The 20785-nt window shown below is 37.2% G+C and overlaps 6 protein-coding genes and 1 long non-coding RNA gene across 21 annotated transcripts; 3 read left to right on the forward strand and 4 right to left on the reverse strand.

Annotated features, from left to right (window-relative positions):
- Window positions 1–982: 982 nt before the first annotated feature.
- Window positions 983–1935, reverse strand: LOC124179238. 2 transcript variants are annotated; one of them, XM_046563459.1, is made up of 3 exons: window positions 1800–1935; window positions 1581–1720; window positions 983–1508 (listed from the first exon to the last, which is right to left on the reverse strand). In XM_046563459.1, the coding sequence occupies exons 1-3, from the start codon at window positions 1932–1934 to the stop codon at window positions 1394–1396; spliced, it is 390 nt and encodes a 129-aa protein (XP_046419415.1). In that variant the 5' UTR covers window position 1935; the 3' UTR covers window positions 983–1393. The 2 variants fall into 2 exon arrangements, with proteins under 2 accessions (XP_046419415.1, XP_046419416.1); XM_046563460.1 differs by having other exon boundaries at window positions 1581–1717; window positions 1800–1934.
- Window positions 1936–2044: 109 nt separating this feature from the next.
- LOC124179235 (probable proline--tRNA ligase, mitochondrial) lies at window positions 2045–4915 on the forward strand. The gene is made up of 6 exons (XM_046563446.1): window positions 2045–2301; window positions 2388–2639; window positions 2988–3249; window positions 3341–3522; window positions 4247–4459; window positions 4523–4915. The coding sequence occupies exons 1-6, from the start codon at window positions 2188–2190 to the stop codon at window positions 4847–4849; spliced, it is 1350 nt and encodes a 449-aa protein (XP_046419402.1). The 5' UTR covers window positions 2045–2187; the 3' UTR covers window positions 4850–4915.
- Window positions 4916–4958: 43 nt separating this feature from the next.
- LOC124179234 (sulfite oxidase) lies at window positions 4959–8129 on the reverse strand. Of its 2 annotated transcripts, none has more exons than XM_046563445.1 (8): window positions 7990–8129; window positions 7672–7715; window positions 6456–7025; window positions 6094–6280; window positions 5896–6021; window positions 5619–5811; window positions 5334–5534; window positions 4959–5276 (listed from the first exon to the last, which is right to left on the reverse strand). In XM_046563445.1, exons 1-8 carry the CDS (start codon window positions 8050–8052, stop codon window positions 4978–4980), a joined length of 1683 nt encoding a protein of 560 aa, XP_046419401.1. In that variant the 5' UTR covers window positions 8053–8129; the 3' UTR covers window positions 4959–4977. The 2 variants fall into 2 exon arrangements, with proteins under 2 accessions (XP_046419401.1, XP_046419400.1); XM_046563444.1 differs by having other exon boundaries at window positions 6369–7025.
- On the forward strand, window positions 8120–15461 carry LOC124179233 (armadillo-like helical domain-containing protein 3). Of its 5 annotated transcripts, XM_046563443.1 has the most exons (13): window positions 8172–8266; window positions 8384–8555; window positions 8617–8681; window positions 8763–8961; window positions 10605–10890; window positions 11696–11829; window positions 11912–12122; window positions 12195–12489; window positions 12562–12794; window positions 12872–13104; window positions 13181–13307; window positions 13396–13670; window positions 13758–15461. In XM_046563443.1, the coding sequence occupies exons 4-13, from the start codon at window positions 8809–8811 to the stop codon at window positions 13848–13850; spliced, it is 2040 nt and encodes a 679-aa protein (XP_046419399.1). In that variant the 5' UTR covers window positions 8172–8266; window positions 8384–8555; window positions 8617–8681; window positions 8763–8808; the 3' UTR covers window positions 13851–15461. The 5 variants fall into 5 exon arrangements, with proteins under 5 accessions (XP_046419398.1, XP_046419397.1, XP_046419395.1 ...); XM_046563442.1 differs by lacking the exon at window positions 8384–8555 and having other exon boundaries at window positions 8120–8258; window positions 8556–8681; XM_046563441.1 differs by having other exon boundaries at window positions 8135–8258; window positions 8546–8681.
- Window positions 14530–17245, reverse strand: LOC124179237 (hydroxymethylglutaryl-CoA lyase, mitochondrial). 5 transcript variants are annotated; one of them, XM_046563454.1, is made up of 3 exons: window positions 16903–17245; window positions 16543–16629; window positions 14530–16451 (listed from the first exon to the last, which is right to left on the reverse strand). In XM_046563454.1, coding segments are annotated over exons 2-3 (981 nt in total). In that variant the 5' UTR covers window positions 16545–16629; window positions 16903–17245; the 3' UTR covers window positions 14530–15472. The 5 variants fall into 5 exon arrangements, with proteins under 5 accessions (XP_046419410.1, XP_046419409.1, XP_046419412.1 ...); XM_046563453.1 differs by having other exon boundaries at window positions 16539–16629; XM_046563456.1 differs by lacking the exon at window positions 16543–16629 and having other exon boundaries at window positions 16943–17245.
- On the forward strand, window positions 16841–20670 carry LOC124179236 (protein farnesyltransferase subunit beta). Of its 5 annotated transcripts, none has more exons than XM_046563452.1 (7): window positions 16841–16945; window positions 17834–17965; window positions 18037–18180; window positions 18677–18915; window positions 19012–19312; window positions 19562–19797; window positions 19867–20670. In XM_046563452.1, exons 2-7 carry the CDS (start codon window positions 17837–17839, stop codon window positions 20072–20074), a joined length of 1257 nt encoding a protein of 418 aa, XP_046419408.1. In that variant the 5' UTR covers window positions 16841–16945; window positions 17834–17836; the 3' UTR covers window positions 20075–20670. The 5 variants fall into 5 exon arrangements, with proteins under 5 accessions (XP_046419408.1, XP_046419405.1, XP_046419406.1 ...); XM_046563449.1 differs by lacking the exon at window positions 16841–16945 and adding an exon at window positions 17330–17754; XM_046563450.1 differs by lacking the exon at window positions 16841–16945 and adding an exon at window positions 17330–17643.
- Window positions 18452–19635, reverse strand: LOC124179239. Its single transcript, XR_006869991.1, has 3 exons — window positions 19546–19635; window positions 19004–19368; window positions 18452–18896 (listed from the first exon to the last, which is right to left on the reverse strand). It is a non-coding gene; the product is annotated as an uncharacterized LOC124179239 (long non-coding RNA).
- Window positions 20671–20785: the final 115 nt, after the last annotated feature.

Here is a 20785-nt window from a genome sequence, read left to right on the forward strand (position 1 = left end):
CGTTGCTGGTATTTCTTAAACTTCAAAATATACCCAATTGAATGATAAGAATGGAAAATGGAAACACAAATCAAAAACCCACCCATAATATTAATAATCGCTCTGGCGATTTCATGAATAATACAGACAAAATTCAAAACCTATGATACAAATTTACGTTTGTGTGTAATCGATGTATATTATTGAATAAAGAGTTAGATCATCGAAAGGTCTAAGATAATATATAGCACAAAAGAGAACGATTGAGGAAATTAATTTTACACTACTCCAAAGGAAAACCGGAGTCATCGTCAACTTTTCAAGTAGCTACCTTTTAGTATTTGTATAATTATACCTATGTATGTATGCATACCAGGGTGTGTAAATATAAATCATTTTTTTCTTGGAAACAGGTTCTAAAGTTTTGTTTAGGTATATAAATGCGCCTGTTAAGATTTAACATTAAGATGTTGCGCATAGCACTTTTCTATTTTTGATAAGAATAACATGAGAAAAATTGGTTTTGCTCTTCTGATTTTCACAATTAGCTAACGATGCATCGTACAGAAGTAACAGGTCCCTAAATAATTTTTGATCTCAAATAACTTTTGAGAGAGTATATTCATCACAAAATGACAAGGGACCTTTTTGGCAGATAATTCAGTTCCCTACAAAAATATGGCTGTGAATTTTCTGTACGCATCTTTAGTTAGTTATAAAAATCACCAGGAGCAAAAACCATTATTCGCATGTTATTCTTATGAAAAATAGAAAAGTAGCTTAACTTTCAACAAGCGTATTTTTGTACCTAAATGAATCTTTTGTACCTGTTTCTGAGGAAAAAAAAACAATTTCTTTTTGACACACCGTAATTCATACGTAACATGTCGTGTATATATAAATATATATATAAATATATTTATAAATATATTAATAAATATTGGGGCTCTGTAGAGGCACCTGCGAAACCAGAGTCTGTGCTACAGAAATCAATAGTGCCAGATTGTATAATTGTCACATTTATTTACAATTGTTTTTAATCAGTACAATGTATAGACACAATAACTAAACCCTAATATTTAATCACAACCACGTATTTGACTAATTTTAATATATCCCAGATTGAATAATAATATTGTACAATACACGCGTCATATGAATTATAATTTATATCTTGAAATATTGCACATCGTAAAAAAGCCTCTTGAAAAATCTACGATCTTACTCATAGAATTTGTACAACACATTTTAAAAACGTCTCGATAAATATTGTAGGAAATTTGAAAATCAACATTTTTTTGCCTTATCTATATACAAACACACGCATAGACGTTACAGAATTTACATAATCGAAACGTCAAATTTTTTGTCTATGCTTCTCAATTGGTGATGCGAATAAAATTTCTTCAACTCGCTAATTTCTGTACAGCCTGAGCTGATCTTCAAGCTGTTCCATTGAAGATACTTGAAAGGTATCGCTTTGTTCTTGGAGCAGCTTTAGGATGGCTGCTAACTGCTGTGCCTCCGCTCTGAAAAATATAAAGTATAAACACTAAAATGTGAAGATCAGTATTTTCCATGAGGAAAATCGACTCAAATACTCTTTCTCTATCGAACGTTGCTCCGGCGTGAGGTGTTTCTCAGCCAATTTCTGTTTCGCCAGTTTGTACTGAGTTTGCAAACTGCAGCGCTCTGCCTCAGATCCCATCTTCGCATCATGCTCACTATTTTCTACTGCCTTCTGTAATAATTAATCACCGATAACGATCTCCCAGAAGTTTAGTCACGCGACGTTGACAGTCGTATTTTGTGAAACATACCTGCTTTATATCGAAAAAAGAACGCCCCCAGAAATTTATGCCAACAGCCAGACACGAGATGATCATGCTGAAAGTGTAGAACCAGGTCAAATTGGCGTAATAAATTTGAATATTGCCAGCTAAGTCGTCGAACATCTCTATCAACGCGCACTCATTATTTTTTTCTCAAACGAAGATAAGTGTCCCGTGTCGTACGTATCACTTCAAGGTTAACTCGCATCGTAGCAGAAACTAGCAGAAGACGCAACGCTGACAGCCAGCAGACGGCGTGCGTGCGATTTACGATAAGCTACATAAACACACGTTTGGAAAGAGACCTGCACGCGTGGATATTGATAACATTGCATTTCGGGTTCCTTGAATAAGATTCAAGAAACTGATTTGAGAAATGTCGAAGAAACTATTACCACGGGCGAACAGAATTTCGAAGTTATTTCAACCTCTGAATATCGTACCGAAAGACAGTAAACCCAGAGATGAAGTATCCTCCAAAAGTTATAAGGTACAATTCCCAAATTCATTGATGAATGCCAAATGTGTCGGCATGCTTTCTTCCTCTTGCTAATGTTTATTCTTATTTTTATCCAGCTTATGGTAGACATGGGGATAATTCGCCAGTCAAGCAACGGGATGTACAACTTGTTGCCTCTGGGTTTGCGAGCCTTGGAGAAGCTCAATACTCTCGTTGATGATGAAATGGCAAATATAGATGCTCAGAAAGTACTTCTGCCTCACCTTATACCGAGCACGCTGTGGAAGGCAACTGGTCGATTAGAAGTTGCTGAAAATGAGCTATTCATGCTACACGATCGACATCAAAGACAGTATATATTAAGTCCTGTACGCTAAATTTTTATCGATCACTTGATTTTTACTAGATATAAAAAGCAAACGTATTTGGATGTTGCTGTAAAATCCTGCAGGCCATAGCCCGGACTGTATTGATATACTAAAAAAACATGTAGGAAGTCAAAATGAAAGCTTCTAAATCAGATCGATTTGATAAAAATTGTTGTCAGTCTCATTTGGAGATTACAGTTCTGCTAAAGAAGTTTTCAGTATCAGAATCTGCTTTAATATATTTTTCCACATCCTTTTACAGCAAAGCTATTCAGTTTCTGTTAGCCAATTCAGTCCAGAATGAATATTGAATTTATTACAACTTATGTCGCATTTCCTCATTCCCAGACCCACGAGGAAGCCGTCACCAGCCTAATCGCCTCCGTTAGTCCATTGTCAAAGAAGATGTTACCAATCAAACTGTATCAGATCTCAAGCAAATGGCGAGACGAAATGAAGCCTAGATTGGGTGTCTTACGAGGACGAGAATTCATTATGAAGGACCTGTACACATTTGACGCTGACTTAGATAAAGCAAAGGAGACTTATGACCTGGTGTGCAAAGCTTATGACAATCTCTTCCAAAAAATAGGCGTCGAGTTTGTAAAAGGTTTCATTAAAAACTGCTGTTTTCTTCTAACCCAAAGGTTTTTCTTCAAAGGCAAGCAAATTGGAGTTCATTTTTCTGAATATGTTTTCAGCCGCTGCTGACACCGGCATCATTGGTGGTTCATTTTCTAATGAATATCACTATGTATCAAATATCGGAGAGACTGTTGTTGTTAGTTGTACTAGTTGCAACTACTTTGCCACTACTGAGATTCACAACAAATCTAGTTGCCCGCAGTGCCAACGAGAATTATGCCATAACACGAGTGTCGAGGTAGTTTTTGGGGGAGGTGTATACGAGTAGAGGGCTGAAAAGGTCAGCGAATTTTGAAAATTCCTTGTTCTGTAACCGATTATTTCATTTGATTGGGGTTTGTGTTTATTTAGTAGATCGAGGTTCGTTTAGATATTTTTTTAAATTAAAATTAATTGCTGGGTAGCATTGTTATTGATAATAAAGTCAACCATTTTGTTGGGTGACATATTTCGAGGTGTCCCCAATATTTCAAAATAGCTCAACTAATTTACTTCTTTGGAGACAGTAGTCTTGGATAGTTGTTTCTTTTTGCCATGATTTATGGTCTTTTTTTTTCTTATACACAAAATAGTGACCGTTTGAAATTGAAAATCGATTTCTGGTTCGAAATTTACATTTTTAATCGAACCAGGTATTTTTTTAGTTATCGTAAGCATTGCAAAACATTTCACTGTCGAAATGATTGATGTTACTGTTAATATCAATGCTTTCTGTAAATTGATTCTTAAACAAGCAGATGTGGGCTGATCTTGAAACATCAAGATCTAGTGAAAACTCAACTTAATAATTTTTTGTTAAACAATTTAATAATTCGTTGTCGAGATAATTCCAAAAATTCACCCAATTTTTCAGCTCTCTACTCACATCTACCCCTGTAATAAGATGCAGATTCACTGTCATCACGTTCAACTATATTTTATGATTCGCTTGACATTCTGAAGTACGTCCGTTTTAATTTCAGGTAGGACACACCTTTCTCCTGGGAACCAAATATTCTGAACCTCTAAAGGCCACGTATACAGCCAATGGAAAACCAGTACCATTGGTAATGGGGTGTTTTGGATTGGGTCTAACTCGAATTCTTGGAGCAGCTCTTGAAATTTTATCAAGTGACGAAGAACTGAGATGGCCCCGCCCTTTGGTACCCTACAACGTTTGCGTGATGCCCCCAAAGGTGAATTTGATCACATATGGCCCACATCTCTATGCAAATTCTCATCTCTGAATCTTTATTTAGAATGGAAGTAAAGAAGCCTCAGCATCTCGTTATGCGGACGATATTTATCAAGTTATTGAGCAATCTGGTATAGATGTGATTCTCGATGACAGAACCCATTTCACAATTGGTAAACGCATGATCGATGCTAGGAGAACTGGGTATCCATATATCGTAGTGGTCGGAAAAAGATCCACTGAGCCCAGGCCAATGTTTGAAATACATGATCTTTACGAAGATAAACGGCTGGATTTAAGTTTCGAGGGAGTCATAGATTACTTGCGTACTACAAACGACGACCAAACCACTCGGTACGAGATGAACGAAGTGCGTTATAAATCAAATTAGTGCAATAATAGTAAGAAGTGTGATATAGGCTATGTAGGTAATAAAATTCCGTAATGTTTTCATGTACCATGCCGAACAAGGACATTGATTTTAATTAGGTACTTCTTAATCATCTGACTTGTTTTTTTTTATTTCAAATCAATTTTAACTCTGTGATAAGCGTTATTCAGTACACCTCTAAGATTCCAGATGTTCTTAAATGATTCCGGCTGAACATTGTACATCGAATCTACAGCCTTAGCCCAAATTTCAACATTCTTATCCCCTTCTTTGACCGGGATTTCAACTTGCCACAACGTCCAACTCCAGTGACGTCCAGGTTTGGATAAATCTTGGCCAAAAAACTCAGCTGTATGCCAGGTGTCACCGCCATCGATGGTCACATCGACTCTAACTATTTTTTGGCCGCCACCTGACCATGCATATCCTGTGAAACAATAGATATTAATCCAGTTCAGTTACGACTGATTGTCGTTTGCCTCACCTGCGACTTTGATTTTTCCATTTTGAACTACAACTTGATCTCCAGATTGTGGAGTACAAATTGCAGAAATTACTGGCAATTCCTGTATCGCGGGTGATTTCGAGAAATCAACAGTGTCCCAATCAGTGCTTGGTGAAAACCCCTTGTAGTCACCCTGCTGCCATTGTGATTGACTTTCGTGCTTTGAGATAATGATTCGACCTGTGAAAACATGCATTGTGCTTACAAACTGATGCGCCAACACATGCCAATCGCTTGTTTAACTTTTTATTCGCTGCTTCTCACCTAGCCATTTTACATTCCTCGCTCCTACCACTCCAGGAACAACAACTCTTATAGGAAATCCATGATCTCTGGGCAGAGGCTTTCCGTTCATTTCGTAAGCCAATATAACGTCCCCTTTAGGGTCTATTGCTTTGCTTATTGGTATACTAGAACCATAAGGTGTGCTTGAAGGATCCAAGTCAAGTCCTTCAAACTGTAGATGAAAAGAAAACTGAAGCTACGCACTAAAAACTGTTCAAAAAATATTTCACATAATGGTATAGATTAATATTTGTACTTGTATGTGCTCATAGTCTTCCTCTTTGACGTTCAGTTCGTTTAAGATATCGCACAATTTAGCTCCTGACCACGTTGCATTCCCAACAGCTCCGACACTCCAACTCAGTCCTTTTACTGCCTTTACCTGTCGCGCAAGAGATAATAGTTTTTTAGACTTACGTACGAATATTTAATTTCCACTCAAGCCGATAGGTACCTTTGCCATCTCCGATCGTCTGTTACCAGCGCACATTATCGTGCTGCTCACAGTGTGCTTTGGATATTTCTTAATGTCATCTAGCCTTAGTACTTTCATGGTATCCTCTTCTATCGCTATTTCAAGTTCATAAGTTTGAGGATCTACATCAGGAACTGGAAGGTGATTTCTAACATAGAAAAGATCCCTGACAACACAATTCAAATTTATCCAATTATTGGCTGTTTGTAACAGTGAAATTTGGGTATGATTAATATGAAATGAAAGCAACTAACGAGGGTGTGTGAAAACTCTCAATTAACAACGGTGCAGGTGTTTCTGCATTGAATGGTTTCGGGTTATTTATTATTAAAATCTTGTGCCTCTGCGGATCGTTCGCGTAAGGATCCTCCATCCCTTCAACGGCAGTTGACGCTTCTTCCTTGGAAATATTTCCAATTCGCATTGATTCCAACAGATCGTAGATATCGCGCTTGTTGTGATTTGAAAAGATCATCCAAAACGGCTCAATAGAGCCGCCAGCAGCCATAATTATCTTTCCAGCACCACCAGGGTGCTTCTCAATAAAATCTGTTATGTCATAGACGCCTTGCTTGTAGGTCACCCAAATGCCAACATTCTTATTGTCGTGTTTAGCCACCTCTGACAAGGTATATGACTTATACCTCGAGTCAAATTCTCCGGGGCTAGACCTTTGTCCAGAGTGTGACTCAATTTTATGTTCCCGAGCAAAAGCTCTCCGCTTGTTCGATGTATAGTAATAATAAAATCCGAGTATCGATACCACGCCAATGCATCCGATGTACTTCTTATGTTCATCTTTTGAAAAGTTTTCATGTGACGAATTGTAACGTCGTTTGTGCAATAGATACTTATTCTTCAGAATGCATAAGGAACCGCTTCCCACTGGTTTTACCAATAGTGCAGTTGATCTAAAGGAAGATGAAACGAAAATAGCAATAAGCAAAGACTGGTAAGTTGAATAAGGTTGGAGAGCATTGATAGGAGTTTATGGAATAGAGATTTCCCTGTTAGTCTTTTTCTAAGACTTTCGGTGTACATTGCAAAATATTTGGTTTTTAACAGATATTGAGATTTTTGGATATACGGTTGTAAGTCTAATCAAAATCAAGCTCGAATCGTGATACTTACAAAACATTACTAATACTCAATTTAATTGGTTGATTGCCAAAATTGTCAGCAATATGATAAAACTATAGAACTATTAGAAGTCTGTTTAGCGATATTCTCGTAGAAAATAACATGATGTTCTACAACCATGGAAAATAGTGTAGATTGTGTTGAAAAATTGATTGCTTAGCAATTAGCAGATGATACGGGTTTTATCATTAAAGTACGATAGTCGAGAAATGTGACGTAACACAAATACAATGATAACCCCGGTTAAAAAACGTAATCACAAGTAACGAAATACCGACAAAGAACAAAAACACTCATAGAAACGGTAATTTAGGTATAATTCTACTGTGATTTTGTTTAAAAATAAGTTCAACTATCCCACGGGATTTTTGCTAACAAGGAATGGTAAGTAGATCAGCCGCGGAAATAATGAATTACCTGTTGTTAGCACGGCAAAGTATCCGTAAATGTAGCATGATTTCCTGTTGGCAATGAATTCAACAATCTCTTAATAATCCGTTTTTGAAATTCCCTTGAAGACAAGGTGTGCACGTTCGATTTTCAAAGGATAAATAAACGGTCAGAGGGAGAGAGGAGAGAGAGAAATCGCGGTTTGCGGTAATCGCTGATGAGAATCGACAACTTTCTCATTTAACTTTTGGCGACAATAACGGAATAACGTGTTCCGGAGTTTAGCACTACGGATTACACGCTTGTATTTGCGTGCGTAATACGAACCAATAAACAAATTCTTACAAGTTCTCGATTTCGACATAGTTCGGTAGGGAGGTTATCGCGCCACCTAGCAATGCCCGGCATTTATCGTCCGTTTGTAGTGCATGCAATCGCTGTCAGTGTCAATGTCATTAGTTTTTCAAACGGGGAAGAAAAAGTCCAATGACAAGTTTAATGATAAAATGACGAATACGGCGCGGCTGATGACCAAGGTTATTTTTACCCAGTTGCAACTTGTATTGTTGCATCGTATGACAAGAAGCAGTGAACAGATACGTGACCTCGAGCAGGTGCGACCGTAAGTGAAAAATGTAGGGTGTGTTCTTGCGCAACCATGTCTAAGTAGCGATGTCTAAGAATCAACCATATGAAGGCTATCTTGGCTTTTTAACCAATTACATTCGAAATCAGTTAGAAAATGACTCCCATATGGTCGGCGCAGAACGGGACGAAAATGCGTCCGCCGAAGGAACACACCTTATGTTCACTGCTTACGCGCAGTACCGCCTGTAAACAAGCATCTGCATCGCACAATTTCCGCTCTCCCCTCTCGATTACACGTTTAATTTGATCACAGGTCATTACAGGAATTTATTAGATTAGCTGATCGGAAACCGACTGATCCAACAACGTGGTAATTTCCCTTAGCTCGGCTTGCTGCCCGTTTCGTCACGATTTCTGACACTTCGAGGTTAGGCCTTGCCGACTATCAGTGAGTACTGCGTATTGGAGTTGAGGCGCTTTTTACCTTCAAATCTGGTAATGTGATAATATAAAATCTGTTTACAGGTACTTACATAGGCCGCTAAATGGTGGCTCAAGGATAAAGCTCGAGACAAGATGACGATGGCGATGCGAAAGAGAAGCGGCTCTGGATCCAAGCGACAGTATAGGGAAAAAATATTACTTATATACGAGAGCTTCTTCAAGGGGGATGAACCCACACTTGCCAATCCTCATTTTTGGGATGAACTCTTTCTCCTCAAACCAAAGGTCTGTCGCCACTTGAACGTTTCTTAATCATTGTCATTTGTATAAAGGCTCACAAGACACGGTATCTTTTTTTCTCTAATGCCCTATTAACCTGGTTACTAGAAGGAGGAGTTACTTGTTTTTCAGATTCAGGATTTTTCGACTTTGTGCTAAATTTGAATGATGTCATGTCAAATATATTTTTGTGTTTTTTTACAATGCCGTTCACAGTATGACGATTCAAAAAATTATGGTTTAAATGATGAATGAATAAATCCGAACTGTGTCATAACTCACAACAGGATTTTTGTATTTTTGTAAAGTACTGTTCACAGAATAACGATTGCAAAAATTATGGTTGTAACGATGAATGGGGTTTAAAATGGAGTTTATTCCGTGTACAGTATTTTTCGGTACAATGTGCAGTTAATAGGTTTGGTCAAAACAATGTGGAACAATTAGGGTATTGCGAAAATAAATATTACCTGCAATAAAACGTGATCTGAAATAGAAAAAGTAAATTTGTTCTAACGAAGTGATGATTTCAGCAAAAAAAATTTCAAATTTGCTCCATTATGTATAATTTTTGCTCCAAAATAGTATTTATTGTAGTTATGGTCATGGTCAATTCTTCATTCGGATCGTAGTAAAATCATTTGAACAGAAGGGCTCCATTCCATAAAAATATGATCTATGTACAAAATTACGCCTGCTAAATCCCAGTATTTTTTTTCATCTTTCCCAAAGTGAAAAGCTTGCTCCCCATCATATACAAAGCTTCTTTCATTCATTTAGCACTATAAAATAAAGAAAGGATAAATTTTCCATATTTCGCCAGCTATTAGCTACCAAAAATAAATTTTGATATCTTTAATAGGACAACCTTTTTGTCTTTCGATCCACGTCCGAATGGGAACCATGTCTTTTTTTCCTCTAGCCTTGTGGGACCGTCAGTTTCACTTAATTTTTTTGACAGCCACATTTTGCGCTTAGATTCTACCACTGTTGCTTCTTTTTCATTGTTTTGTGAATCGCACGGCTCTGTTCCCTTTGGCTTAGATTCGTCTGCCTTTATACTGCTAGGCATAAACTTGCATCTAAAATTGAACCAAGCTTCGCTGGTTTGGATCCTGTACTTTATGCATCGTAATTGAAAAACGCATACTCGCCCATAGTACTTTGTCATTTCCCAGGAAGGAATTGCCTATGAAACCAAAAGTCAAATTTGCCCATTACTTTTATCGTAATTAAAAAAAATTCCATTTTGTCTTTGGGCAGGATAAACCCACTTCGCCCGCTTACCTGTACCACTTTCGAAAATAATTTTCCAATAACCATGTTATTGGTTGCATGAAAACTGTCATAACATCATGAAATAACAATTTCAGGGCGAATGAAATCTCGTCAAACCTTATTACATAAATGTCGAAAAAAATAAGTTTAAGCTCATTTTTCACTTGAAACAAGTTATAAGTAACACAATAGCAAATATTAAACACAAATTTTACAGCATTGATGGGTGGTTATAATTTATTCTGTTCTGTCAAATGAGTTATGATATTGTAACAATTGAAGTATTAACTGAATGCAATGGCTACTGCTCAAAACTCCCATTAAAAAATAACTCACCTTATACAATTTCTTGACCAGTTCCTTTTTCACAGGTAGCACAAATTGAGGCTGAAATATTACGTTTAGCTGTAGACCAGCTTAGTACAGTGAGAGAAAATCTTAATGCTCTGGTATGCCACTGCGTTGATACTTTGGCACACGAACACCACATCAGGGTGGTGTATGCACTGCAAACATTGTCTGCTGTAATTCAAGCAATGTATAAAAAAGCTGACCAAGGTGACTGTGGATTTAATTTAATTGATAATTTGGTCGGTTTTAACTCCGCTGAACAGAGAATGACAACACTGATGCGGCACTGCAATAACTTCATCACTGGTGAGGCATTTTACTTAATTTAAGGGAGTATATACGAGTATACTACTAAAAAAGTGAGTGAATTTTGGGAATTCATATCTTGACAACTAGTTTTGCAATTTGACTGTGGCTTATTTGTTTCAAACGAATGTAGATCCAATTGAACTTTATTTACATATCTTTTTCATTAGAATCAATTGGTAGGAAGCATTTTTATTGACAGTAGCATCATCCATTTCGCTTGGTGACATGCTTTGCGGTGCTTGCGATATCGATAAAACAGCTCAACTGTATTTCTTTAATTTCGGAGACAGTATTCTTGGATACGTTATGCTGTTTGCCACGATTCGAATTTTTTTTTTTCTTCGTCAAAATAGCAACTTTTTGATACTGAAATTAAATTTTTCTTCTAAAATTTAAGACATTTTTATTTAATAATCAAAAAAGTCCTGTGTTTTGGAAAATCGTGAGATTGTGACTGAGAGACAAACTATCCAAGAATACTGTCACCGAATTTGGTATAAGTCAGTCCAGCTGTGTTTCAGATAGCGTGAATACAACAAAAGATGTGACTGAGCGAAATGGTTTACGTTATTGTCAATAACAATGTTTTCTATTAATTGATTCAAATAAAATAAAATATGCAAGTTAAAACTTGATGTACATAGTTTATAATAAAACAAATCCCATTAGAATTCAATAATTGGTTATCGAGACATAAATATCCACTTTTTCAGCTGTCTGTTCTGTATACTCCCTTGCATCAGGGTACTTTTTCAATCATTCGTTAATCTTCAAGTATTAACAAAAATTTTCTTCATTTCAGGCGAATACCCAGATAGCTTGAAGGCCTTATGCCTTAAACTGTTACTGATAATAGTTACCGGCACGGATAATGTTAGCCAGAACACTTTGCTTGAATACGTGATGTTGAACAGTGTATTTGAATCACTAGTGCAGGTTGATTCTATTTTTATTTATTTATAGATCTAGCTAAAGCTAATTTTGTAAAATTTCTGTAACCAATATCATTATTTCGCAGCTATTAAGAGATACGAAAACAAGGAGTCAGCATGGTCACGACGCAGTGCTACTCTTGACACTTCTAGTGAACTACAGGAAACACGAAAGTGCCAATCCCTATATAGTTAAACTTTCAATTCTAGATGACGAGGTAGCATTGAATGGCTATGGTCAAGTGATATCAACATCATTGACTGATTTTTGTCGACAATTCGACCAACAGAGAGCAGGTGAATCTCCACTAAACAAAACAAAATAGAACTTATCTGGACATCATCTAATAACTGAATAAATTTCCTCAGACATTCAAGCTTCTTGGTTGTCGTCATTGACGAATATGGTTGGCAGCATGTTTGTAGGTGAGGAAGAGGCAAAGACTCAACAAATTCGTGCTAATAACGCACTACTCTTGGCACTTTATGAAGCGACACATTTGAACAGATATTTTGTTACTACATTGGCACATATACAGAGCGACACAAGTGCACCACCTTCACCAAATAATACTTTAGGTCCAAATGCAGTTGCACCCGGAGCGCAACCTCAAGATATAATGGCACAGCCAGTAAATCTCTTGGCAACGTTTTTTGAATACTGGTAAGAATGTTATTATCTTCAAATCTTTGCTGATATGAAGACACTTCATTTAATTCATGAATTTGATTGCAGTTCCATCGTTACGCAAGGCGTTAAAACTCAGGGGAACAAAACTGATGCTATAACTGCAAACGTGAAGCTCTGCTTTCTCATTCTGAGTTGCATTGCTGAAGATCAATATGCCAACAGCTTGATACACGATGCTAACTTGGCCTTCAAAGCTCAACTACACAGATTACCCATGAGACATAGAAAACTCCAGGAAAAGGTGGCTCTAATTCAACCTTTAGCTGCCACACTACTAGGTAAAGACTTTTTTTTTGCTAGCACTGAGAGTTCAATAATCACTTTAAATACTGATATCGATTTACAATATTCTCAGACTTGTTGGTTGAATTTATAATGACACACATGATGAAGAATTTTCCAATCGAATTGTATCTTCAGTGTATCGGAGTATTGCAAAGATTGCTTTGCTATCAGAAAAGGTGCCGCGTAAGACTTGGTTATCAATGGAGAGAGCTATGGGCTGCGTTGATTCATCTGTTGAAATATCTCACTACCGCCGAAAGTCAATTAGCTAAGAAAATGAACATATTTCATCTGGCCATCCAGGTAAACTCCGTAGAGTGAACTACGTGCTGTGCAATCAAGTCATTCCAGTTTGACAAAATAATTTTCTCATTTCAAGATCGTCAACATTTTGAATCTCTTCATTACATATGGAGATACCTTTCTATCATCGCCAAGCAGTTACGACGAATTATTTTACGAAATAATAAGAATGCGGGCCGTTTTCACGAATCTGAATGCTATGGGTAAATGATGAACTAGTGTTTAATTTTATAAACATCCTTGTAATGTTTCACAGGATTGATTAATGATCCACTTGTATTTTACACCCAGCCCTTAGATATTCGACGAGTGAGATTTGCGAGTTCAAAGAACATGCTCTGAAGTTGACAAACTGCTTAGTCAACGTGCGGGATATTATAAATCACTTTACTCCGAAGATTGATACTTGGTTAGCAAGTCAAAGTCTCTCAACACCAACCGAAGAACAGATTTTAGCTGTTGTTATTCAGAATTATGACAGTCTTACGTTAAAACTACAAGATAGTTTAGATCAGTATGAAAGATACTCTGAAAAACCGAAACATACTGCTTTCTTCACAAATATGGTAAGGCAGTTCCGTGCCGATGATCGTTTGTTGCAAACTGTAACATATACTTTGTGTCTGTTCTGATCCATTTTGAATTTATTACAGGTAAGAGGAGTTGTGATCGATACAAGAGGATCCATAGACTTAAGCACATTGGATACTCAGGCCATTCTACAAGAGTTTTCCAGCTTTTCGTAGCAATAAAGTATTGTAAGGATTAAGTCATTTTTAGTAACCCTTAATCATCTTTAACGTATTAATATACATATACATGTATATAAACTGCATCGAAAAATCTATAGATGAGTATAAAATGTACAAAAAAAAATTGATCGTGCCATAAATCGGGTTTTTTGTGTAGTGGGGGTTTCGAAATTTTGGTTTCTTCGATGTTTTTCAATTATTGTTATTGTATTTTATATAACGCAAGCATATTTTACGCGTGTTTCACGCTTGTGTCCGGTATGTAAAGGAACTGTTTTAGCGATGGTGGGAGTAAGTTACGATTGCGCACACGCAGAAGACAATTCATTATGCATCGTGTATCCAGGATACAAAATAGATCATTTCCACCCGCGAGTACGGAATTTGTAGCACAAGCCGAGACCAGGGTTTTAAAATCTGTACGAATGGGGAATCGTCTATCCGCCTGGGATACATCCAATATTTTTCGTAACACTTGTGAGGAAGAGGAGAATAATATAGGGAAGGATTCACAAATACTTCTTTACCATCCTAAGCGAGAAACATAAAGTAGAGGAGAAAAAGTTACTTTACGCCTGCCGTACAAGTACGAAAAGAGCACTTTTCAGAGCAGGTGTGAGAAAAAAGACCATTTTAAACCCTGGGAGTAAAACGTGATTTTTTCTGTACTCCGCGTATGCGCAGTCCCAACCAATCTGACATTACATGACCTCAACCTCAATTTCGTGCTTCGTGAAAATCCACGTAACATAGTCTTGTTACATGTGAAAAGAATAGTATACAACAAAGAGGCAATGATCTCCTTCGGCTCTCGTATTCGTTATATTCTTATTGGGCTCGCCTGCGTGCTGATCAACGACTCAGATTACAAACTTACGCTCGGCCTGAAAACACCGAGTTTGCCACTTTGTTACGCATTATAGTATACTCTTGAGTGAAGTATGTACTGGAAATAATTTCAATGTTCCGAAGTCTTGCAAAGCGGGACAGATATTATTGCATAATTGGTAGATAACATTAAGTAAAACTTGCCATCTCCTAGTTCTGAATTCACATCAAAGAAGTCATACTCATTAATAAAAACAAAAATAATTTTTAAGACCTTCGCTTTCATTCCATAAATTTGTCTATCATGCTTAGTTTCAATAACGAAAGTTATGTATTTACAAATTTGATACATCCTCACTTTTATAATAACCATAATCAACCGTTTATTTTGAGTTTCTACTAATCAATATGTCGGTTATAATTTCCTCATTAAACAGAGCAATTATTTGTTTTACTGTTAAAGTAAAGGTGTAATATATACCATAGCCATTTTCTGAATGAATTTAATTTAAACTAGCTATAAGGTAATAATTAATTAAAGATCTAGGGGAAATTCAATGCCCTACTGATGGAGTATGAAATGCGTAGGAAAAAAAAACTGAAAATAAAAATGACATATTTTTTAAAAGTGGACATGACTTAATCTTGAATTTTCAGAAAATTCTTAATGCTCTAGAGCAGGTGAGTTACTTTGAAACAAATTGATAGCTAACGTATGTTGAAAATTGTATTGAAACCAAAAAAAAATGTTTTGCATATTACAATGATTTTCACAGATTTTCTCTAAATCAGTTTTTCACTCTGGTGTGCTTCTCTTTTCTAAGTATTGCAGTGCCAACTTTGGATTTGTTCTCTCTGCCAATTTGTGTGCTGATGTAATCTCCGACGTCAATAACTTTTTTCAAATCGACACCAGACTCAAGACCTTGCCCATTGAGAAAGTACAGTAAATCTTCCGTCGCAACATTCCCAGAAGCTCCAGCGGCATACGGACAGCCTCCGAGACCAGCAACAGATGAATCAAAGGTCCTGATGCCAAAATCCAGGCTTGAATAAATGTTTGTTAGTGCCTGTCCGAAAGTATCGTGACAATGAAGTGCAAACTCCGAGAAGGTTCCAGATGGAGATAAAGTTTTTAACTCGTTAAGAACTGCTCTTATCTTTTTGGGCGTTCCAACGCCAATGGTATCACCCAATGATACCTCATAGCATCCAAGTTCAAGCATGGATGCAGCCAAGCTTGCTACAACCGAGGGCTTAACGTCGCCTTCATATGGACATCCGACGATGCAAGATATGTAGGCTCTGACTCTGATATTGCGCTGTGCAGCCTGTTCTGTGATTAGAGAAAACCTTTCAATGCTCTTTGCAATCGAACAGTTTATGTTCTTTCTGCTGAATGCTTCCGAGGCTGCACCAAAGATGGCAACTTCCTGCACACCGACATCCAAAGCCTGGTGCAATCCCTGGAGGTTTGGAACTAGGACAGGGTAGCTAATGCCGGGCTTAATGTTAATACCCTCAAAGACTTCCTTGTTGTCTCCCATCTGTGGAAGCCATTGGGGAGAAACAAAACTCGTTGCTTCTATAGTCTTCAGACCAGTTTCAGAGAGTTTGTTTATAAAACTGATTTTCGTCGAAGTTGGTACAATAACTGACTCATTTTGCAATCCATCGCGTGGCCCCACTTCAACTATTCTAACATAGTTACTGAAGTGTCTCACTATCTTCCTCCAACTGAGATTCAACATTTTGGTTCTTGTAGTCCTGCACCAAAGTAAAATGAGAATAATTCAGTGGTACACATCAGTTAAGACAATGCTGCGCAGTATTTCTTGACCAACTGATAATTACCCACATTGCAGTATTTTGAATTTAATCCGTTTTAAAGATGCAAAATCCATTATCTTTCTCATATTGTATTGTTTGTGAAGGAAATAATTTCCTGATGCAAAAACATACGGTGAAATGGAGAAAAAAAACTTTCATCGACATACCTACACAAATTCGACGACTCGTGCAAATTATAACGCTAATCGAACGAGTTAAGACGCGATTTTACGCATACTAGAGATTGCATGATTATTTACTTTACGTAAATTCATCGAAAAATGATAATATTGAGTCATTAAATTTTTCTCATTATTATTTTGTTTTCAATTTAAACCACTGCTTTTTAGTAATTATGTAGCGAAAATTCGATTCTCTTAATACTTACAGCAACACCTTGAGGGTTTACTGCAATAAAATATATTTACCAGGTACGTACAACCGCTTTACTGCTATTTTTATAGACACATGTACCTAGTGTTTGATAACTGACGAGACTTTTGAATAGCCACAAAGCATTCGAAAAATCGGCTAGCTTGTATGACTGTGATAAGAGAATGAAAGGTCGTCAGCGCGAACTTGGCCGACGATAATGCCTCTTTATCTATTAAATAAACATGAATACAAATCTGGCTTAACTCAAACTGAATGCGTCAAATGTATTCACGAAATTACTTGTCTTTCTCTGTTGACAAGTATGTAGCTGAAATTCATCGTGCATAAACATCACGTCACCATCGCCTAATCCTGTGTACCAAGCAGATATACCTAGCCTAACCTAACATAACCAGTGAGCTACACGCCCTAAGCCAATGCACCAACCCTAACCTAACATAACTTATTCCCATAGAGTACCGTGCTTATTTCCTGAATTGCGATCCGATTTTGTCATGCAAAAAGTCACGTGTTCGTGTAATCAAAATGATCAAAATCGTGATCAGCTTTAAACATTTTGAATGGAATTATAATCTTAATAACGCGATCTAACCTAACCTAACCCAACACAACTTCCCCGTATCCTCCGGATGTCTGAATCGAAAAACCCAAGAATTCAAGTATAATTTCGACGATCTATTTGTGGCATTCACATGCCGTTGTGAACTAACACAGGGAGTATGCAGGCATAAAAGTAACGTTAACTGAAGATATATTGATGCGACAGTACACAGAGTTCCTTACAACTGGACAGAATAACGGCTATATATCGTAATTTAATATATCGACGCACATTGCTCGTTTCGTACGATTATAACCTTTGCTATGATCTCGACAAAAAAACAGACAAAATCGTTCGTAATCTTGTCATACCGTTTTTTTAGGTTATGTGGGATTGGGAATCAATTGACGTCGAAGATGAGTCTGAGGAAAGAATGGTATTCAAACGGTATGAGGAATTGATTAATGACAAACAGGATACGGAAGGTTTTGAGACTGTCAGTTCTGTTATGCAGGTATGAATTTTATTCATTGCTGACATTGGAATGATTTTTCAAACTTCTAATACGCTTGTTTCCATATTCAGGATGAGGTTGAAACTACCGTACTTAAGATTTATCAAGTCATGCAACACCTCCAAGACCTTGAGGGTAAACTTCCACTACTCGCAAGAGACAATCATGTATTCTACCTCAAAACTTCCTTGACGCATCTTTCGCAGTCATATGAGGTAATGAGTTGTTTATATATATAAAATTTTCATAGCGAAGAACAGAAAAGAGTACTTTTTATTAGAAAATAAAAAGATCCTTAAACTATATTACATAAAAAGAATATTTTAAGTTACTTTCTAATGATTTGTTAATACTTATTATGCATATTCAATATTTATTACTACGATAGCTGGAATATGCCTACCAAGACATTGTATTTTGGGAAACGAATCTCAAGTAAAATACGTGACACAGAATGCTAGAATTCAAAGTTCTGTCTATTTTCACTTCAGCAAAGTTTTGTCTCATATCTTGATTTGTTCCATTCATAACTTATCAATAATTCTATTGCAGAAAGACAAGAAGTTTTAAAGACACAAACACAAGAAGCGATTCACAACACATTCAATTCCAATTTTCCCATTCGCTAAATACGAGAATACAAAAATACTTCAAAAATACAAAATAAAGTATAATCCATAAGCAAGATAACCACAATTTATTTTGTGACAGTGTCTAGACAGTAGCAGACCTTGGCTCTGTTACTGGATACTTCATGCTCTGCAAATACTAGGAGAAAGATTAGAAGATGAGGACTATTCTCATATAGCGGGATTCTTAGCAAAATGCCAATCACCAGAAGGTGGGTTTGGTGGAGGTCCAGGGCAACACCCCCATCTGGCACCAACCTATGCAGCTGTGAATGCTCTCTGCACCATTGGGACACCAGAAGCTTATCAAACAATAGACAGGTAAACACTGAGTAAAATTCAATTACTTTATAATAACGCCACAACAGTACTTCAAAGAATATTGAATTAATTCAATTCGATAAATTACCTTTGCAGGCAGGGGCTCTGTCGGTTCTTGTCTTCTTTGAGAGATGACGAGGGGGCGTTCAGTATGCACGTTGGGGGAGAAGTTGACATACGAGGGGCGTATTGTGCTGTTTCTGTGGCCAGATTAACAAACGTGTACCATCCGGAAATGTTCAAGAATACTGGAGAGTGGATAGCAAGTTGCCAGACGTGGGAAGGTGGTTTTGGTGGCTGCCCAGGCATGGAAGCTCATGGAGGATACGCTTTCTGTGCTCTAGCTGCATTACTGTTACTCGAAAAGTCCAAACTGTGTGATATATCGTCATTACTGGTACGATTGAAAATCATGAAATTTCGTATATTTATTTCACTTCTAAATGTAGAGCACTGATAATGACCAAGGAAATGAAATTAATTAAATCTAAAACTTTATGTCTGGAAAATGATGATAAATGTATTTGAAAACCAAAGAGTACGTTTATTATCATAGACAGTGATGAAAACTTCTGTCATAAAACTGAATCCTATGCTGAAGCACTGTTTAAACATATAAAAATAAACTACCAAACTGTCATTGCAGAGATGGACTGTGAATAGGCAGATGCGACTTGAAGGAGGTTTTCAAGGCAGAACTAATAAGCTCGTTGATGGATGTTACTCCTTCTGGCAAGGTGGCGCCTTTCCCTTAATACACGCACTTTTATGCGAGCAAGGACATAAATCGAAGTTGTGGCTCTATGACCAAGAAGCACTACAAAAGTACCTGCTAGCCTGCTGTCAACATCCATCAGGAGGGCTATTAGACAAACCTGACAAGTAAGGAGAAAACTACGGCGTATATACTTAGCAATTGTATCACTATAACATGATTCATTTTTTTTTTAGGCCAAGAGACGTTTACCATACGTGCTACACGCTGAGTGGATTATCTGTCGCCCAAAATTCGCCCATCCCTGTAGTCATTGGCAACCGTCGGACGAATGCTGTTGACACTGTGCATCCAGTCTACAACTTGGTCCAAACTTGTGCATCTGCAGCTCTTAATTACTTTAATACGTTAAAGATTCCCGAATTGGGCACCGTGTGCCGTTGAATATTAACGGACAAAGGACTATCGACTTGAATATTTCCTACTTGGTCTTCATTTCAGTATTTTGACAATTTACAGGGTAAACTCGTTGGTAGAATCACTTGAATAATTCAATGAGCAGACACGTCCTTTAACGTTTTTGGTTGTCTCACTACCCTGTGTATACGCCTCTAAACTATCGATAACTTATCTGGGCCTGTTTTACTTTAACCTGAGGTTATTTTATGCGGAATTATCGATAAGGATGCAGAAAAACTAACTGTGATGACGATTCAGGTCAATCAGTGCATCTGTGCATTGACAGAAGAATCCTAAGGACAGTCAACCTATTGGGCTGTGTCTAGACAAAGGGTAGTGAAAGGTCCGACGGGATTGCAGTTCTTTTTTGCAGGGCATCTTTAATTATATTCGGTTAACGGTCTACGTAATCATGAAAGGAATTGACGTTTGCTTCAAAACTTGATCGATTAAATAGTTTATCAGCTCGAGTCATGTGTCTTGAATTGTAATTAATAATGTGTAGCTGATGAGAGATTAACAATCGTGGGAGCAGGCTACCGCTTACAATAAACACGTTAAAATATAAAGCTACTTAACAACTGTGATCATGTTATTTTCGAACGTCTTATCACAGTTACTGTATGGGAGAAGGCCAGACTAATCATTATAAGGCTGGATTTTCACGGACGTCAAATTGACACGGCAGCGCTCGAT

Source organism: Neodiprion fabricii, chromosome 3 (genome assembly GCF_021155785.1).
Source record: "Neodiprion fabricii isolate iyNeoFabr1 chromosome 3, iyNeoFabr1.1, whole genome shotgun sequence".
Classification (NCBI taxonomy): domain Eukaryota; kingdom Metazoa; phylum Arthropoda; class Insecta; order Hymenoptera; family Diprionidae; genus Neodiprion; species Neodiprion fabricii.